The 16,898-nt window shown below is 42.0% G+C and overlaps 1 protein-coding gene across 1 annotated transcript in view; it reads left to right on the plus strand.

The window, feature by feature from the left end:
• The window catches only part of LOC143781991 (collagen alpha-6(VI) chain-like), a 251,975-nt gene that overhangs the window by 83,022 nt on the left and 152,055 nt on the right, over window positions 1-16,898 (plus strand). The window contains exons 7-9 of the mRNA XM_077269012.1: window positions 6,867-7,490; window positions 10,033-10,593; window positions 12,095-12,652. Of these exons, the coding sequence (XP_077125127.1) occupies window positions 6,867-7,490; window positions 10,033-10,593; window positions 12,095-12,652 (1,743 nt within the window). The remainder of the gene's footprint in view (window positions 1-6,866; window positions 7,491-10,032; window positions 10,594-12,094; window positions 12,653-16,898) is intronic.

Consider the following 16,898-nt stretch of genomic DNA (forward strand, 5'->3'; position numbering starts at 1 on the left):
TTGGCAGTAAATTTCAGCTTCATCTTGCCCCTGCGATAGGGACATCAAAGTTTTTTCTGCCTGAAGTTCCAAATGAGGTTCCTCATACAGCAAGCCCAAGGCCAGAAAAAACGCATCCACATTGCGCAACGCAGGATCCCCTGGTGCCAATGCAAAAGCCCAATCTTGAGGGTCGCCGCGGAGCAAGGAAATCACAATCCCAACCTGCTGTGCAGGGTCTCCAGCAGAACGAGATTTCAGGGACAAAAATAACTTACAATTATTTCTAAAATTCTGAAAGCTAGATCTATTCCCTGAGAAGAATTCCGGCAAAGGAATTCTCGGCTCTGATACCGGAGCATGAACAACAAAATCCTGCAAACTTTGCACTTTCGTGGCGAGATTATTCAAACCTGCAGTTACACTCTGTAGATCCATTATAGACAGGTGAACATAGAGCCATTCAAAGATTAGAAGGAGAGAGAAAAAAAAGAAAGACTGCAGCATAGACAGACTGGCAAGTGATCCAATTAAGAGCACACTAACTACTAGAGAAAAAAAAAAAAAAAAAAAAAATTTTCAGCAGACTTCTTATTTCTCTCCTTTCTCAGCCAAGGATTTTAACCCTTTAGTGGGCCGGTCAAACTGTCATGATCTCCATGGCCAGAGAACTAGCATAAGCCTCAATAGGAACAAGCTCTTGGAAGATGTAACTATACTGACCATGAACTAAACCTACCGCATCATCTAGAAGTAGCCAGGTAGCATGTCCTACTTTTTATCCCTATATGCCCAGCGCCGGCCGGAGAACTAAATAATGCTAGCAGAGGGAAATATAAGACCTGACTCACCTCTAGAGAAATGCCCAAAAAGGAGACAGAGGCCCCCCACATATATTGGCAGTGATATGAGATGAAACAACAAACGCAGCAGGAAAATAGTTTTAGCAAATTTGAGGTCCGCTTTCTAGATAGCAGAAGACAGAAAGCATACTTTCATGGTCAGTAGAAAACCCTAACAAAACACATCCAGAAATTACTTTAGGACTCTGGCATTAACTCATAATACCAGAGTGGCAATTCCTGATCAACAAGAGCTTTCCAGACACAGTAACGAAACTGCAGCTGTGAACTGGAACCAAAATACAAAAACAAAACATGGACGAATGTCCAACTTATCTAGTAGATGTCTGGGAGCAGGAACAAGCACAGAGAGGCTTCTGATAACATTGTTGACCGGCAAGCATCTAACAGAGAAGCCAGGTTATATAGCGACACCCAGATCTAATCAGAACAGGTGAACAGGGAAGATGATGTCACAAGTTCAATTCCACCAGTAGCCACCGGGGGAGCCCAGAATCCAAATTCACAACAGCTAGCCAAGGGAGTGGACCTCAGGATCTTTCAGCTCAACCTCCTCCCGCCCAGCCTGGCCCCTCCTTGGAAATTAGTGATTCAAATCCTGCATACTCCCAGGAACTGTTTTCCCAACCCTTCCTAGATTCACAAAGCACTGCTGAGCAGCAACCTGACCAGTGGGTCTGTCCCGATGCCCAAAATAGAGAGCTTTCCCAGTCTGTGGGTGATGAAAGTGGGGATTTACAAATAGTCTGTGGAGAGGTGTCTGAGGATGAGACACGGGTGTCAGACAGTGAGGTGCTTGTCAGTGCAGTAATTCCCAGGGGGGAGCAGGCTGATGAATGGGAGGAGGAGGAGCCGGTGGATGATGAGGTGACTGACCCCAGCTGGGTTGTTAGGCCTAGTCAAGAGAGTGCTTCGGAGGGGGAGGCAAGTGTAACATCAGAAAATGTTGCAAGAGGTAGACGTGCGACCAGAGGGAGAGGCAGGGCCAGAGTAATTTCATCAGACAGAGGTTCAACAAGTGAACCAGTTTGGTCGAGGCCTCGGTGTTCTAAAGTCTGGAGCTTCTTTAAAGAAAGTGAGGAGGACCGACGGACTGTGTTGTGCAACCTGTGCCACACCAAGCTCAGTAGGGGAGCCACCACTAGCAACCTAAGCACTACCAGCATGCGCAGGCATATGAGTGCTAAACACCCAACTCATTGGAATCAAGGCCGTTCACCTCCTTCTGGTCGCACCGCTGCTCCTTCCCCTGTGTCACATGCTGGCTCTGCCAGTAACTCCCCAGCCCAGGAGCCCAGCACCAGCGACTCCCGCCATGCAACCACCCCTGCACCTTCACCATCCCCCCCCACAATCCACCAATGTGTCCCAGCGCAGTGTTCAGCTGTCTTTGCATGAAACATTTGAGCGCAAGCGCAAATATGCCTCCACCCACCCACATGCACAGGCCTTAAATGTCCACGTCTCCAAACTCCTGAGTTTGGAGATGCTGCCCTACAGGCTGGTGGAGACGGAGGCATTCCGCAACCTGATGGCGGTGGCTGCCCCTCGCTACTCCGTCCCAAGCCGCCACTATTTTTCTCGATGTGCCGTCCCAGCACTACACCAGCACGTGTCTCAGAACATCAACCGTGCCCTGACCAACGCGGTTACAGAAAAGGTCCACTTAACCACGGACACGTGGACCAGTGCTGGGGGGCAGGGACACTATATCTCCCTGACGGCACATTGGATTAATTTGGTTGAGGCTGGGACAGAGTCTGAACCGGGGTCAGCTCATGTGTTGCCCACACCCAGGATTGCGGGGCCTACCTCGGTGACTGTTTCCCAGGATTACTATACTTCTCCCCCCTCCTCCTCCTCCTCCTCCTCCACAAACACCACTTGTAAATTTCCATCCGTGGACACGCCACCTTCAGTCGGCAGCTGCAGTCGCAGCAGGACCGCAGTGGGCAAGCGCCAGCAGGCGGTGCTAAAACTGCTGAGCTTAGGTGACAAGAGGCACACTGCCCAGGAGCTGTTACAGGGCATGACGGCTCAGACGGATCTTTGGCTGGCGCCGCTGAACCTGAAAGCAGGCATGGTCGTGTGTGACAACGGGCGTAATCTGGTGGCGGCTCTGCAACTGGGCAGACTCACACACGTTCCATGCCTTGCCCACGTGTTCAATCTGGTTGTTCAGCGGTTCCTCAAGACCTACCCCAATCTGTCAGATTTGCTCACCAAGGTGAGACGCATCTGTGCCCATTTCCGCAAATCCACCACTGATGCTGCCACCCTGAGGGCAGTGCAACGGCGCTTACAACTGCCAGCTCACCGACTGTTGTGCGACGTGCCAACGAGATGGAATTCCACCCTACACATGTTAAACAGGGTTTACCAGCAGTGCAGAGCCATTGTAGACTGTCAGATGACCACTTCCACCAGAACCGGTAGTCAAGTTAGTCAGCTTCCTCAAATCTACAATGAGGAGTGGACGTGGATGTCTGATATATGTAAGGTGTTAAGCCACTTTGACGAGTCAACACTGATGGTCAGCGGGGATGACGCCATAATCAGCGTCACCATCCTGCTGCTTTGTCTGCTGAAAAAATCATTGCTCAGCATGAAGTCTGAGGCGCATCGATTGTCACAGGAGATGGGGGAAGAAGAGTTGACTGAGAGCGAGAACACCAGCCAGTCTGTTTCTCAGAGTGTAACTGAGGAGGGGGAGGAGGAAGATGAGGATGAAGAGGAGGAGACTGTGGGCGAGACTGAAGACGGTACCCATTCCCTCTTCTCAGTTCAGCGTGTTTGGGCTGAGGAGGAGGAGTTGGAGGAGGAGGAGGAGGAGGAAATGGAGAGTCGGCCTGTTGCGGAGGGGGAATTCTTACGTGTTGGGACTCTGGCGCACATGGCTGACTTCATGTTAGGCTGCCTTTCCCGTGACCCTCGCGTGAGAAAAATATTTTCCACCAGCGATTACTGGGTGTTCACCCTCTTGGACCCCCGGTACAAGCACAACTTTTCCACTCTAATTCCTATAGAGGAAAGGAGTATGAGACTGCATCAATACCAACTGGCCCTGGTGCACAAGCTGAAAATAGCCTTCCCATCTGACACCGCTAGCGGCAGAGGACGTGGTTCTGAGGGCCAACAAGCGAGGGAGAGGAGGGGAGCAGGCAGCTTGTCAAGCGCTGGCAGAGGATCAATCTCCAAGGCCTTTGCCAGTTTTATGTCACCCATGCAAGAGTATGCCACCAATCCACAGTCTAGACAGAGTAGAGGCGAGATTTACTGAAAGATGGTGAAGGACTACCTAGGTGACCATACCAACGTCCTGCATGATCACTCTGCTCCATACAACTACTGGGTTTCAAAGCTGGACACGTGGCCAGAACTGGCACTGTACGCCTTGGAGGTGCTGGCTTGCCCTGCCGCTAGCGTGTTGTCAGAGCGGGTCTTCAGTGCAGCTGGTGGCATCATCACCGATAAGCATACACGCCTGTCAACTGACAGCGCTGACAGGCTGACGCTTATCAAGATGAATAAAGCATGGATTTCTACAGATTTCCACTCGCCACCGTGTTAAAGCAGCTCAAACTGAAGTCTGTCATGTCACCGTGCCACTCTCCGTGCTGACGCTGCTGACGCCTCCACATGCTGGGTCTTCGCTACCTCCAAACTATGTAATTGTGCCACTCTGTGGCCTCAATGTGTAAGGAATGATGCTGCTGCCGCCTCCTCAAGGGTCCGTCACCGTGCCACTCTCCGTGCTGACGCCTCCACATGCTGGGTCTTCGCTACCTCCAAACTATGTAAATGTGCCACTCTGTGGCCTCAATGTGAAAGGAATGATGCTGCTGCCGCCTCCTCAAGGGTCCGTCACCGTGCCACTCTCCGTGCTGACGCCTCCACATGCTGGGTCTTCGCTACCTCCAAACTATGTAATTGTGCCACTCTGTGGCCTCAATGTGTAAGGATTAAGGAATGATGCTGCTGCCGCCTCCTCAAGGGTCCGTCACCGTGCCACTCTCCGTGCTGACGCCTCCACATGCTGGGTCTTCGCTACCTCCAAACTATGTAATTGTGCCACTCTGTGGCCTCAATGTGTAAGGAATGATGCTGCTGCCGCCTCCTCAAGGGTCCGTCACTGTGCCGCTCTCCGGCCTGATGCTGCCTCCGCATGCCGTGCCCATAGCTGCCATGCTGTGTCAGGCTCAATTTCGGTGTGTTTCACCTGCTACCTCATCAAAGTGGGTCACTCTGTCACCACAAAGCTGCTGGCCATAATTTGGCGTAATGGTGCATTTGGGCAGCCTCAGAGGCAACTATGCATGCTGCCCCTGCTGTTTCCTGTCCATTCCAGTGTTGTTTCCATCATTTTCTGAGCTTCCCAGGTTTTTAGGCGACCTTCCCTGTGCAGAGCTTTGGTCCCGCTGAAAAATGTTCGAGTCTCCCATTGACTACAATGGGGTTCGTTATTCGAAACGAACACTCGAACATCGGGAGATGTTCGACTCGAACAACGAGCACCCGAACATTTTAGTGTTCGCTCATCACTAACTCCAATTATGTTTTACGTTTGGAAATTTTGTAAAAAGAGGTCACAATCTCGAGTTCTTTAACAATAGTAAAATTCTAAAAATCTGAGCATATCAATCCGTGGAGGACTGAGTTTGAGTCAAATTTCCTAAAATTTGCATTTCCATTTCTTTTTCTCTCTCTTCTTTTCTCACAATCCGTTACTCTCTCTTCACTGTCTGTCCTGATTCACTCCTCCTCTCTCTCATGAAGCACTCATCTCTCTCCTCTCTCTCATAATCTGCTCATTTCTACTAATAAATGTACACATTTAATTTTATTTGAAAAGTATGAAATTCTAAATGCAATTATTATTTGAACCCCTTACGCACTGTTATTACTTTCTTTGTCCTGGTTCAATAAGAGCTACACAAAGGATGGTGTATCCTCATTGATAACATTCTCAGGATTTCCTTAATTAGTTATAAGGTCTGGGTCTTTAAAACAAGATATTAAAAAGATTTCAGTGTTTTCAACTTACATTGTAATTTAAAATATAATTCTCCAAAAAAGTAATCCTTCATATAACTCTGTGGACAAAAAGACAAAAAAAGTTACAGTTCTCAAAATGAAAACAAAATATACTGTGTATGGTAATGTAAGAAGATAAGAAGAAAGAGTGCAAAGTATAGTGCACACAAGGCGATGATATATCAAAAAGCGGCTTTATTAACAACAATGCCAAGTTAGACAGCAAAATACAATTAAAAACATTTAAAATTGTGATGGAGCGACATGCAAGACAATGCAGGGAAGGTGAGTAAGAAATGTGCAAGCAATAAAAAAAATATTGAATGTTCAAGGAGACAGTCCACATACCACATACATGGCAGAAACAGTATGTATAATAAATAGAAAAAATAATAATAAAAAAAGAGGCTCAAAAAGGAAGTGGCCTCCAATGTGCAGGACCGTAAAATACGTGTAAAGTGATGTTAAACTAGTAAATAAGACGATAGTAAAGCTATCATTTATAGGTTCTGGACCAGGGAGCACACTCCTAAGAGCCAAAAAATATACAAATATATAAATTACTAATAAAAAAATGCCATGTATGAAGTTAATACCAATATGCATATACAGTTACAAGAATGGCACTTATAAATATAAAACATGCATGTAAACATATCAATTATGTCTATCACAGAATAGCAAGGCAAAAATAGGCCAAATATAGTCACATGCAAGAAAGAATAGGTCATGAAAAACCGCACAATTGTCAGAGAGTAGTAAATGTGGACTGTGCAAGTATTGTGTCATGTCATGTCATACTTACTAAATCAGCATGCCCTGGGTCTGCCTGCTCTGCCCAAATGGTATACGGTAATGGAGGATCTTAAAATTTCTACTATGCAAATATCCAGTGTTCATATTTTGGTGTTTGATGTTTGAAGTGGCTATATTAACATAAAAGTTGACTTTTTATAAAAAAAAATATTAACACATTTTTTATTACTTTAGTTTGTGACAAAGGAATAGCGACAGATGTAGTCCTAATTGTGGACACTTCAAAACACACAAGCAAAGAAAATGAAGACTTGAAGAATTTCTTAACTAATGTCTTAAGCAATCTGGAGATAAATGATTATTGCGTCCATGTGGGCCTGGTGGCATTCAACAGCCAAGCAAAAGTTATTGCTTCCCTCAATACTGGAATCAGTGACTCTGTTGTTAAAGAATTTATAGGAGAACTGTCAGCATCAAATGAAAAGATTGCAAATATTGGAGGTGCAATAAATTATACAAGAAGTGAAATCTTTGGTGATGCTGCGGCAAGCAGAAAGAGCCAGGGAATAAAACAGATAGCCATCCTGGTCTCTCATAAGTCCTCTGCAGATAGTGTAATTGAGGCTGCTCATCTACTTCAGCAAGAAAATGTCAGAATTTTTACTGTGGGCATTTCTCAAGTAAATGAAACCCAAATGAACCAAATTGCTTCATATTCGACTTTCAACAATTATCAAGTCAAGGTGAAGACGTTTTCTGATCTTTCAACAAATGCAGATATTTTACTGAAGAAAATCGGGAATGTCATTGATCAAGATGTCGTTGCCTTATCAGAACAAACTGACCTGATCAAACAAGGTAGGATTGTCATAGTTCGTACAGCAATTGTGATAAAAGAGATGTTTTTGAAATGCTGTATATTAGTACATTCAAGTTTAATGATACTCTACATTGTGCACTTGCATATGCTTCTGCTTTAATATGGAGACTAGATACTCCGGTACTCCATCACTTGCTGTTTTTTTCCTTAGGAGCATTGCTTCTAGGCAATAACCTCTTCATAGATCAGTGTCATATTGAAACACTGTTAATCATGCAGACTATGAACAATGATTTCAGCTGACCAATGACACTTTTATATAAAAGTATCCACATCTGAAATTGAATCATCTTTTTGTCTGACTTTCTTATGATCTTTCCTGTAAAAATTCCCAGAAAGATTGTTCATCCTGATTGAAAATGTACAAATGTAGCAGAAGCTTTTTTGGCAGATTGCAAGCTACTCTGTATAAAAATCATACAGTGGCACCTACGCTATATGCATTGACTGTCCGATCATCATGCAACGTAAATGAATGCCAGATAAGCAAATTGCAAGGTTACTTTATTGGCGTAGCTTACCGCACTTTGCTGCATCTGTATGGAAGACAAAATGGCCAAACAGACAAAAATGTGCAAATCGGCATTTACAAAATTATAATTTATGAGATAATCATTCAATGCTTGCTCAACCATCAATCTACTTGTCGAATTTGCATGGCCTCCCCTAGGCATTAACAGAATTGTTGATCTCTTGTGCTATTTTGCAATCTTAGTACATGGCTCTTTTACATTCTACAGTAAGTTAAAGGGAAACTGACAGTTGATACATGTTGCTCAAACTGTGGACAGCATTAGCCACTGGCTGTTGTATCCCAGCCGGGCAGGAGACCAAGTCGCACTATAGACTAGTTGGATGCCCACTGTTAGTGACTGACAGATGTCTGCCTAAATATACACGTAGGCAGAGACCTGTCAGTTACTGTCACTGGGCAGGGAGAAGTGCAGTCTAGTCCCCCAGTGGCTATTAAGTATGTTTGTCTCTGAAACACCGCAGTGTATCAGAGTGAAACATACCTGGCTGGAATTCTACTGCCAGTGGCTGTTACATCCTGGCCATTACTCCGAGCAAAATTAACATGCATTATATATGCACTATATGGATAAAAATTTTGTGATATCTACACCTACAGGAACTTTCATCACAACCCATCCTTAATCCATAGACATTAATATGTAGTTTTTCACCACAGCTACCAACGTTACAGTTGGCACAAGCCAGTCGGGATGGTAACATGCTCCTGGCCTCTAGCAAACCCAGATTTGTCCATCAGAGTACTCTTTAGATAAGCATGATTTCATACTCCACAAACCCATTTAGAGTTCTCCAAAGTCCAGTGGCTGTTGACATTGGTGATGTAAAGCTTGCCTGTAGCTTCTCTGTACTGAGAACCAAAGCACCAAAGTTAAAGAGAACCTACCAGCACAATTTTGTAGTGTAAAGTAAAAACATAGCTTTAATGGTGCAGTAATACCGATTACATTGATACCTTTGGAGAATAAATCCACTTTGTTGTTCATCTTTAATCACCATTTGATTGAAGTTTTATGCCAATTAGTTTTCGGTGCACAGTGGCCGGACTGTGCATGGGGACTTGTCCTCCCTGTCTGTGATTCTCCGGCCTCGCGACCTTTGTTCAGCCTCAGAATGACCTACCTCCTCGTTTTGAAATCTCAACAATGACCACATTCTAAGATCGGAGGCATCGGAGGGACGGGAATCACAGACAGGGAGGAGAAGTTCCCGTGCACAGTCCTGCCCCTGTGCACTGAAATCTAATGAGCAGAAAACTCCAAATGGTAATTAAAGAACAGCAAAGCGGATTTCTTCTCCACAATTATCAATATAATCTGTATTGCAGCGTCATTACAGCCATGTCTTTACTTTGCATTACAAAACTGGGCTGATAGATTCTCTTTAAGCTATGTCAATAATTGTATTCCCAGTGAAGATTTAGAACCCTGCAGGAATTGAGGCAGCAGAGCGTTAGAGACTTTTATACACTAGGCACCTCAGCTCTTTGCGACCTCTCACAGTAAATTTGTGTGATCTCTACTTCATGGCTGAGTTGCCGTATTTTGTAAGCGCTTCCATTTTGCAATACTATCACTCACAGTTGATCATGAAATATTTAGGTGGGAAAGATTTTCAAGTACCGATCAGGTGGGCTATCCAGTACTAGATCAGGACACCCCACAGGTACAAACACCCTAGTTTACACCACCATTACACAGCCTGGCTGCATCCCACACAAATAAAAAAATCTGAGATATTCGTCAATATTTTTGTGAAAATACGCAACTTGCTTTAAGGGTCCTCATTGTTTTGTGAGTCCCTACAATTTCTCGAAAAGGACATGAAATGTAAAAAAAAATTCTTAGAAAAAGAGGGCAAGCTTACCCATACCTGCCTACAATACCATTGTAATAAATACCAGTACCACTATGGCCTGTCTGCGTCATGCAGTATATTGGTTATTCATTTTCTTGTATTTTTCATTATAAATGTGTTTTTCTGCAGGTTGCCTTAACACAGAGCTTGCTGATATTCATCTGCTCATAGATGGTTCTGGAAGTATTCAACCCACGGATTTTCTAGCCATGAAGGAATTTCTGGTGGAGCTGGTAGAAATGTATGACATAGGTCCTCAGAAGGTTCGAGTAGGGGCTGTGCAGTACTCAGATTTCAGTCAACTGGAGTTTGGTATAGGTACTGATTACAGAAAAACGGACTTAAAACTGGCCATCCAGAATATCAGGCAGCGAGGTGGAGGGACCCAAACTGGAGCTGCAATAAATTACACACATGAATTAATAGTAAATCCCAACAATATCAGGCCTGGGAATGTGCCTGTATATTTTATTGTTCTTACAGATGGAGAATCTCAAGATAGTGTGAAAGAAGCTGCAATGATTCTGAGAGAAAGTAAAGTTAATGTGTATGCGATTGGAGTTAAAGAAGCCAACCAGACGCAATTGCTGGAAATCACTGGCGATCCCAAAAGGGTCTACTTTGTGCACAACTTTGATTCTTTGAAAGACATAAAAAATCTGATAGCTCAGCAAATTTGTACTTCAAAAGGTAAAAACAAATTTTATGAATTAGATTCTTTTTTAGAAAAAAAACAAACCTAAATGCATATGTAAATATGTAAAGTTGTTTTCTGAATGCATAGTCCAGTAGCTTGATAATTAAGATCAAGAGGGAAAGATTAGCTCTTATAGGGCAGACTAGGTCATGCATTATGGATGTGGTTATATATATGTTCCCTTATCCTTTCTCATCCTTTGCATGTACTTGTTAATGGACATGTGTCTTTTCTCAACCATATTAACTATATAACTATATACTGTTCATATACATACTGATACTGAAAACTGAACATGCCAAGATTTTAAAAAAGTATGACACCAGTTTTTTGCTACTCCAAGAGCAGCATAATGTGGAGCAGAGATCCTGATTCCAATGGTGTGTCACTTACTGGGCTGCTTGCTGTCATTTTTTTAAATCCCTGTTACATCTGATGAAGATCTAGCAGTTCTCTGAATGCTGAGCCCTGTGTAACCCCGCCCACACCACTGATTGGCAGCTTTCTAACCATGTACAGTGCGCAGAAAGCTGCCAATCAGTAAAGGAGGTGGGGTTACACAGAGTTCATACACTTGACTATCTGGCAGCAGGGTTACTAGTCCTCTTGTGATAATCTCTCTAAACAACTACACTCCACTAAACAGCCCAGTACGTGACACATTGCTATAAACAGGATCTCTGTCTCTACCTTATGCTGCTCCCAGATTAGGTGTCAAAAACCTGGTGACATATATATATATATATATTATATATATATTATATATTATATATTTATATATGTACAGTAGATATGTATATATACACACCCATTCACACACTTTGGCCAGTATTGTTTAATTTAAACATATGCCATTTTCTTGCGTACTCCAAAATTTCAAGATTGATTGACATGATCTCAAATTACTATATATGATCAGTCCAATAGGGTCAAGACTGCACCATATAAGGAGATACTTATATATCTGTTTTCTTGTGTGCTGTCTTTTGGGTGTTGTTCTACTGTCAGGTGAAAGGGCAAAACTTTTTTCTCCTTCACAAAAGCTGATTCCAAAACACAGAGTGGCACTGTATGTATTGCCATGGAGGATCGTGGCCCCTTCTTTTTGCTGATCACGGTGCAACCAAAGATCAATACCTCATACTTTGATACCCTATGCCAAAGAGATATGACAACGATTTAAGTATGATTTTCCTTTTCACAAATTTTTCAAAATGTGGTCCAGGACATATTTGTATAATAATTTTTGGTCAGGCTGTCACTATGAGTAGTGGGATTACATGTTAAACCATAACACAGTTTGGTATATATCTGAAAGGGTCCAGCACAATCATTTTATTAAGGCATGAACATAATGTAAACAGAAATGTTTGTGCTGTTTTTGGACTTAATTTGACTAAATTATTTGTTGTTTTTAGTAACTCTGGAAAATGGCTTTACTCTTACAGGTTTAGAGCAAATACCGTCTAAAAAATATTATTTATGTCTTTACAGCTTGTCAAAATGTAGAGGCTGATATCATGTTCCTGGTTGACAGTTCTGGAAGCATAGGCTCAGATAACTTTATTAAAATGAAGGACTTTATGAAAAGCCTGGTTAACAAAACGAAGGTTGGGCCAAATGACGTTCAGTTTGGCGTTGTCCAATTCAGTGATGACAGCATGGAGGTGCTACGGCTAAACAAGAATGGAACCAAAGCTAGTATCTGGGAAGCCATTGAAAATATGGCATACATGGATAAGGGTACATACACCGGGAAAGCCTTGGACTATGTCTCCCAGTATTTCACAGAAAAAAAAGGTGCTAGACCTAAGGTGAAAAAGTTCCTGATACTTATAACAGATGGAAAATCACAGGATGATGTTAAAACTCAGTCTGCCTCCCTGAGGAACGGTAGTGTGAACATTATTTCAGTGGGCATTTTTAAAGCAAATAAAACTCAACTACTAGAAATAAGTGGGAAGATAGAACGAGTGCATTATCTGGAATCTTTTGAAACATTGAAGACTATAGAAGATGAATTAATTTTTGGAATCTGCAATCCTCCTGAAGGTAGGTAAACAGTTAATCTAAATGTCCCATAGAAATAACATTCACAAAAGGAAAATAAGTCATAGTTCAACATGTAATTCTACACTTTGGTATTTCTTTTCTTACATTGACCAAGCATTATGTACAGTACTTACTATAATAAAAACAAAAGTGTAGTGTATTAAGTCAAAATATTCACATGCATGAGGGTCTTCAGCAAATTAAAAACGTATCGCAATTAAATGCAATCATGACCTACAGCAGACGTCCCTAACGTTTCTGACCTTGAGAGACACATTCAGCTATGAATGAGGTCGCGAGCAACATCCATCTCCTGCCCCACTCACAGTAGTGACACCCAGAGCCCATATTACCAGTATAACGACATCCAAAGCTTTCCACTGAAATCACACCAAGGCAGTATGCCAAGCTCCAGGGTTTCCTATCTTATCCCCATTCTGATCTGCTCTTCTGTGCAGGGCTACACACAAAAGTCACCATCAAGAGATATATTCTTAATAGCTGTTTGCTACACCTATTGCTAATGCACCAAGCTGGCAGATAGCCGCGAGTCACACATCACGGGCCGTGAGCCGCATGTGGCTCTTGATCTTGGGAACCCTTGATCTACAGCATTTACATAATAACATGTCAATAAAGTAAAGATGAGCAGCACAAAAGCGTTCAGTCTTCAAGGGATGGGGCGCAAAACTTCCAAAGGGTCAAATTACAGATCCATCCAAATGAAGTAAAGAAAATGCACCACTTTGAAACATAGAGGCGGACACTAGCAGTAAAGTGTCCCTATGGAGAATATGTGTCTAGGTCCATGTTCCATATTTCCCCACCCACACATTCACATGTAAATTAAGACAAACATTCTCATTAGGCACACATTTGGACTCACATACACAAAAGATGCAAATGTTAATACGTACTACATGCAGTAACCCTAGAGATGAGCAAATCAATCAACGGAAGTCTGAATTCATGTCAAGTTTCCTCTAATTCACAGTTCCATTTGAGTGATCTGCGATTCAATTCGAGAGGATCACGAAAAATATGCCTAGAGCCACTTCACACATACTTTACATTTAAGAGTATGGCAGGAGAATATAGTGTATGATATTGATGGTAATATATAATGAAATAGAGAATAAAGGATGATGACTATCAACTTGCTGCAATTTCTATATGTAATGCTTTATGCTATAGCTTTGGTTATTATTATCCTCTGCAAAAAGTAAGATTAACTAATATGTGGTGGGGAAGTGAAGGTATCGTGTAGATGCAGAACACTGTAGAGTTAGCAGTTAGCCAGCGCTGCAGTTTGGAGGGGTTTTTAGAAAGGAGAAGAGCATGATTTCCTGTAGAGATGGTTAGTGAATAGGTAATATGATAATGTAGAGGAGGTGAGATCTGTGGCCAGAACAGAGATAGCCAGAATCTGTAACTGGATCGGATGGCAGATCAATATGGCCGCAGCACTCTGGACCCTGTGTGATTAAATGGATTAGACAAAGAAAGAGAGATCAGCTTGAGTGGATGTGGCCAGGAGCCAAGGAGGTAGAGTTTTAGACTAGTGGGTAACCCTGAGACAGCAGAGGAGAAGTGAAGCTGAAGAGGAGGCAACATGTAGGCCAGACCTGGAAGTTATAGTGAAGAAAGACTAGACTTTTCAGGCTGGGGCAAGGGTATCAATTGGGAAGGACTGTAGTCAGCAAAGAATAAACAAAAGGAATGTAGAGTTCAGGTCAGGCACCGCGTAATACTGAAATATAATTAGCAAATTGAGTGCCATCACATATAGCCGGTATGTCTGTGCCTCTGTGTAAACTAGTTGAAAATGTGGATAAATGTTGTGCCTTGTGTCCATATGTTACATCAGTTTAATCAGTAAAAGCAGTTTTGTTTTTATAAAACGGACTGCTTCCTTCCTTGTGATTGTAATACACCAGGGTGGAGGTGTGGGGAGTTCCTGCACCAGCTGAGGGTATGCGCCCTAAATCGAGAACATCTAAATCTATTGACCTCACACTCACTGAGAGAACTCTGCTTTATTGGTGGTCTAGGGTTGCAGCACTATACCTTGAGCCATGCGACTCTTAGACACACTCAGTGAACAGTGTAATGGTGTCATGTGCGGCAGCACAAGCATCCTCATATTGTCCTGCAGCAATCAGATCACATGTTAAGTATAGCCATCAAGCAGGCTATCACAGCCAGTATACAATTGAGGGTCTAGCCATTTTATACCTGTACTGTGTATGGATAGGAGCACTCAGAGCATCAGAGAACACAGCATAGGGATAGAAAAAGGCCTAATGTGATTGTGGTGTACTACTTCAGTGCTGTTATACAGGATTAAAAATGGAAGTCATAGTCTCAGTCTGTGAATAGAAATCTGACATTTAAGTGATATACAGTGAACTGTTGTAACAGTCTCATCGTCAGAACCCAGTATGCGACTGGAAATAAATATATCTTTGATATACAGCAGCAAAAGAGCCTTAATAACTGTGTTTTTCATACTGTGCCGGCAAGCCAGTATTAAACCACTCATTGCAGTTTTTGCAACTAAATCCAAAGTCTGAATTCAAGGCTTGTTTCTATTTGTAAATAAACGTGTGATGCCTGTGTTCTGAGCCATGCTTTTTTAAGAGAAATCTCCCATATTCAGAAATTTAGATACAAGCGTTTACCGACCAAAGATGTGGGAGTAATCTAAAATAATTTTTTGAACGTGCTTCCTTGTTCCAATAATACACACGTAACCTAAATACTGCAGCCATTTGCAGGTGCTTTATTGTGGGAACTGATTCTACCTATATTTACTGGTGCCATCATATTTTGTAAATGCACTTGGGTTTTTTTTCTTCACCTTTCATATTAAAGGTTTCCTAATTTTTTTTAGAATACCTGTTTTAGTTGTCTACACTAGGTACCTAGTACACACCAAGACCATAACATGCTATTGTAGTCGCATGTTTGTTACCAGTTGTGAACTTACATGGAAAAACTTCGAAACCTAGCATTTTAGGTTTCATTAAATTACTTTTCATTTCAGTTGAATGTTTTGCAACTTTTGGACAAATTTCTTTTAACAAACATAGATGCCACAACATTACTGCTGGTTGTTGCAGCAAATTACTTTCTGAGTGTTAAAGGTCTGAAAATCCACCCAAAATGTTAGGGGTACTCCTACACCTTTATTGAGGTCCAATATTATTTATTAATGTCAGTTTTGACTAGAAACAATTAATATAAAACTTAGTGATGCCTTAACATTATCTGTTCCTTATACTACATACTGTATGAATGATGACTAACTGAAATAAAACCGTGTACTATTAATCCCTTTGAGACGAAGCCTGTTTTCACATAAATGACAGGGACAATTTTTACAATTCTGACCAGTGTCACTTTATGAGGTTATAACTCTTGAACGCTTCAACGGATCCCGGTGATTCTGACAATGTTTTCTCGTGACATATTGTACTTTATGTGGTAAAATTTCTTTGATATGACTTGCGTTTATTTGCGGAAAAAAAACTGAAATTTAGCGAACATTTTGAAAATTTTGTAATTTTCACATTTTAGTTTTTATGCCCTTAAATTAGAGAGACATATCACACAAAATAGTTAATAAATAACATTTCCCACATGTCTGCTTTACATCAGCATAATTTTGGAAACATAATTTTTTTCGTTAGGACGTTATAAGGGTTAAAAGTTGACCAGCGATTTCTCATTTTTACAACAAAATTTGCAAAACCATTTTTGTAGGGATCACCTCACACTTGAAGTGACTTTGAGGAACCTATATGACAGAAAATGCCCAAAAGTGACACCATTTTAAAAACTGCACCCCTCAAAGTACTCAAAACCACATTCAAGAAGTTTATTAACCCTTTAGGTGCTTCACAGAAATTTTTGGAATGATTAAAAAAATGAACATTTCACTTTTTTTCACAAAAAATTACTTCAGATCCAATTTGTTTTATTTTACTAAAGGTAACAGGAGAAATTGGACCCCAAAAGTTGTTGTACAATTTGTCCTGAGTGCGCTGATACCCCATATATGCAGGTAAACCACTGTTTGGGTGACTCCCTAAGGAACTTATCTAGATGTGTGGTGAGCACTTTGAACCCCCAAGTGCTTCACAGAAGTTTATAATGTAGAACCGTAAAAAGAAAAAGTCATATTTTTTTCAATAAAATATCTTTTCGCCCCCAATTTTTTATTTTCCCAAGGGTAACAGGAGAA

Source organism: Ranitomeya variabilis, chromosome 6 (assembly GCF_051348905.1).
Source record: "Ranitomeya variabilis isolate aRanVar5 chromosome 6, aRanVar5.hap1, whole genome shotgun sequence".
Classification (NCBI taxonomy): domain Eukaryota; kingdom Metazoa; phylum Chordata; class Amphibia; order Anura; family Dendrobatidae; genus Ranitomeya; species Ranitomeya variabilis.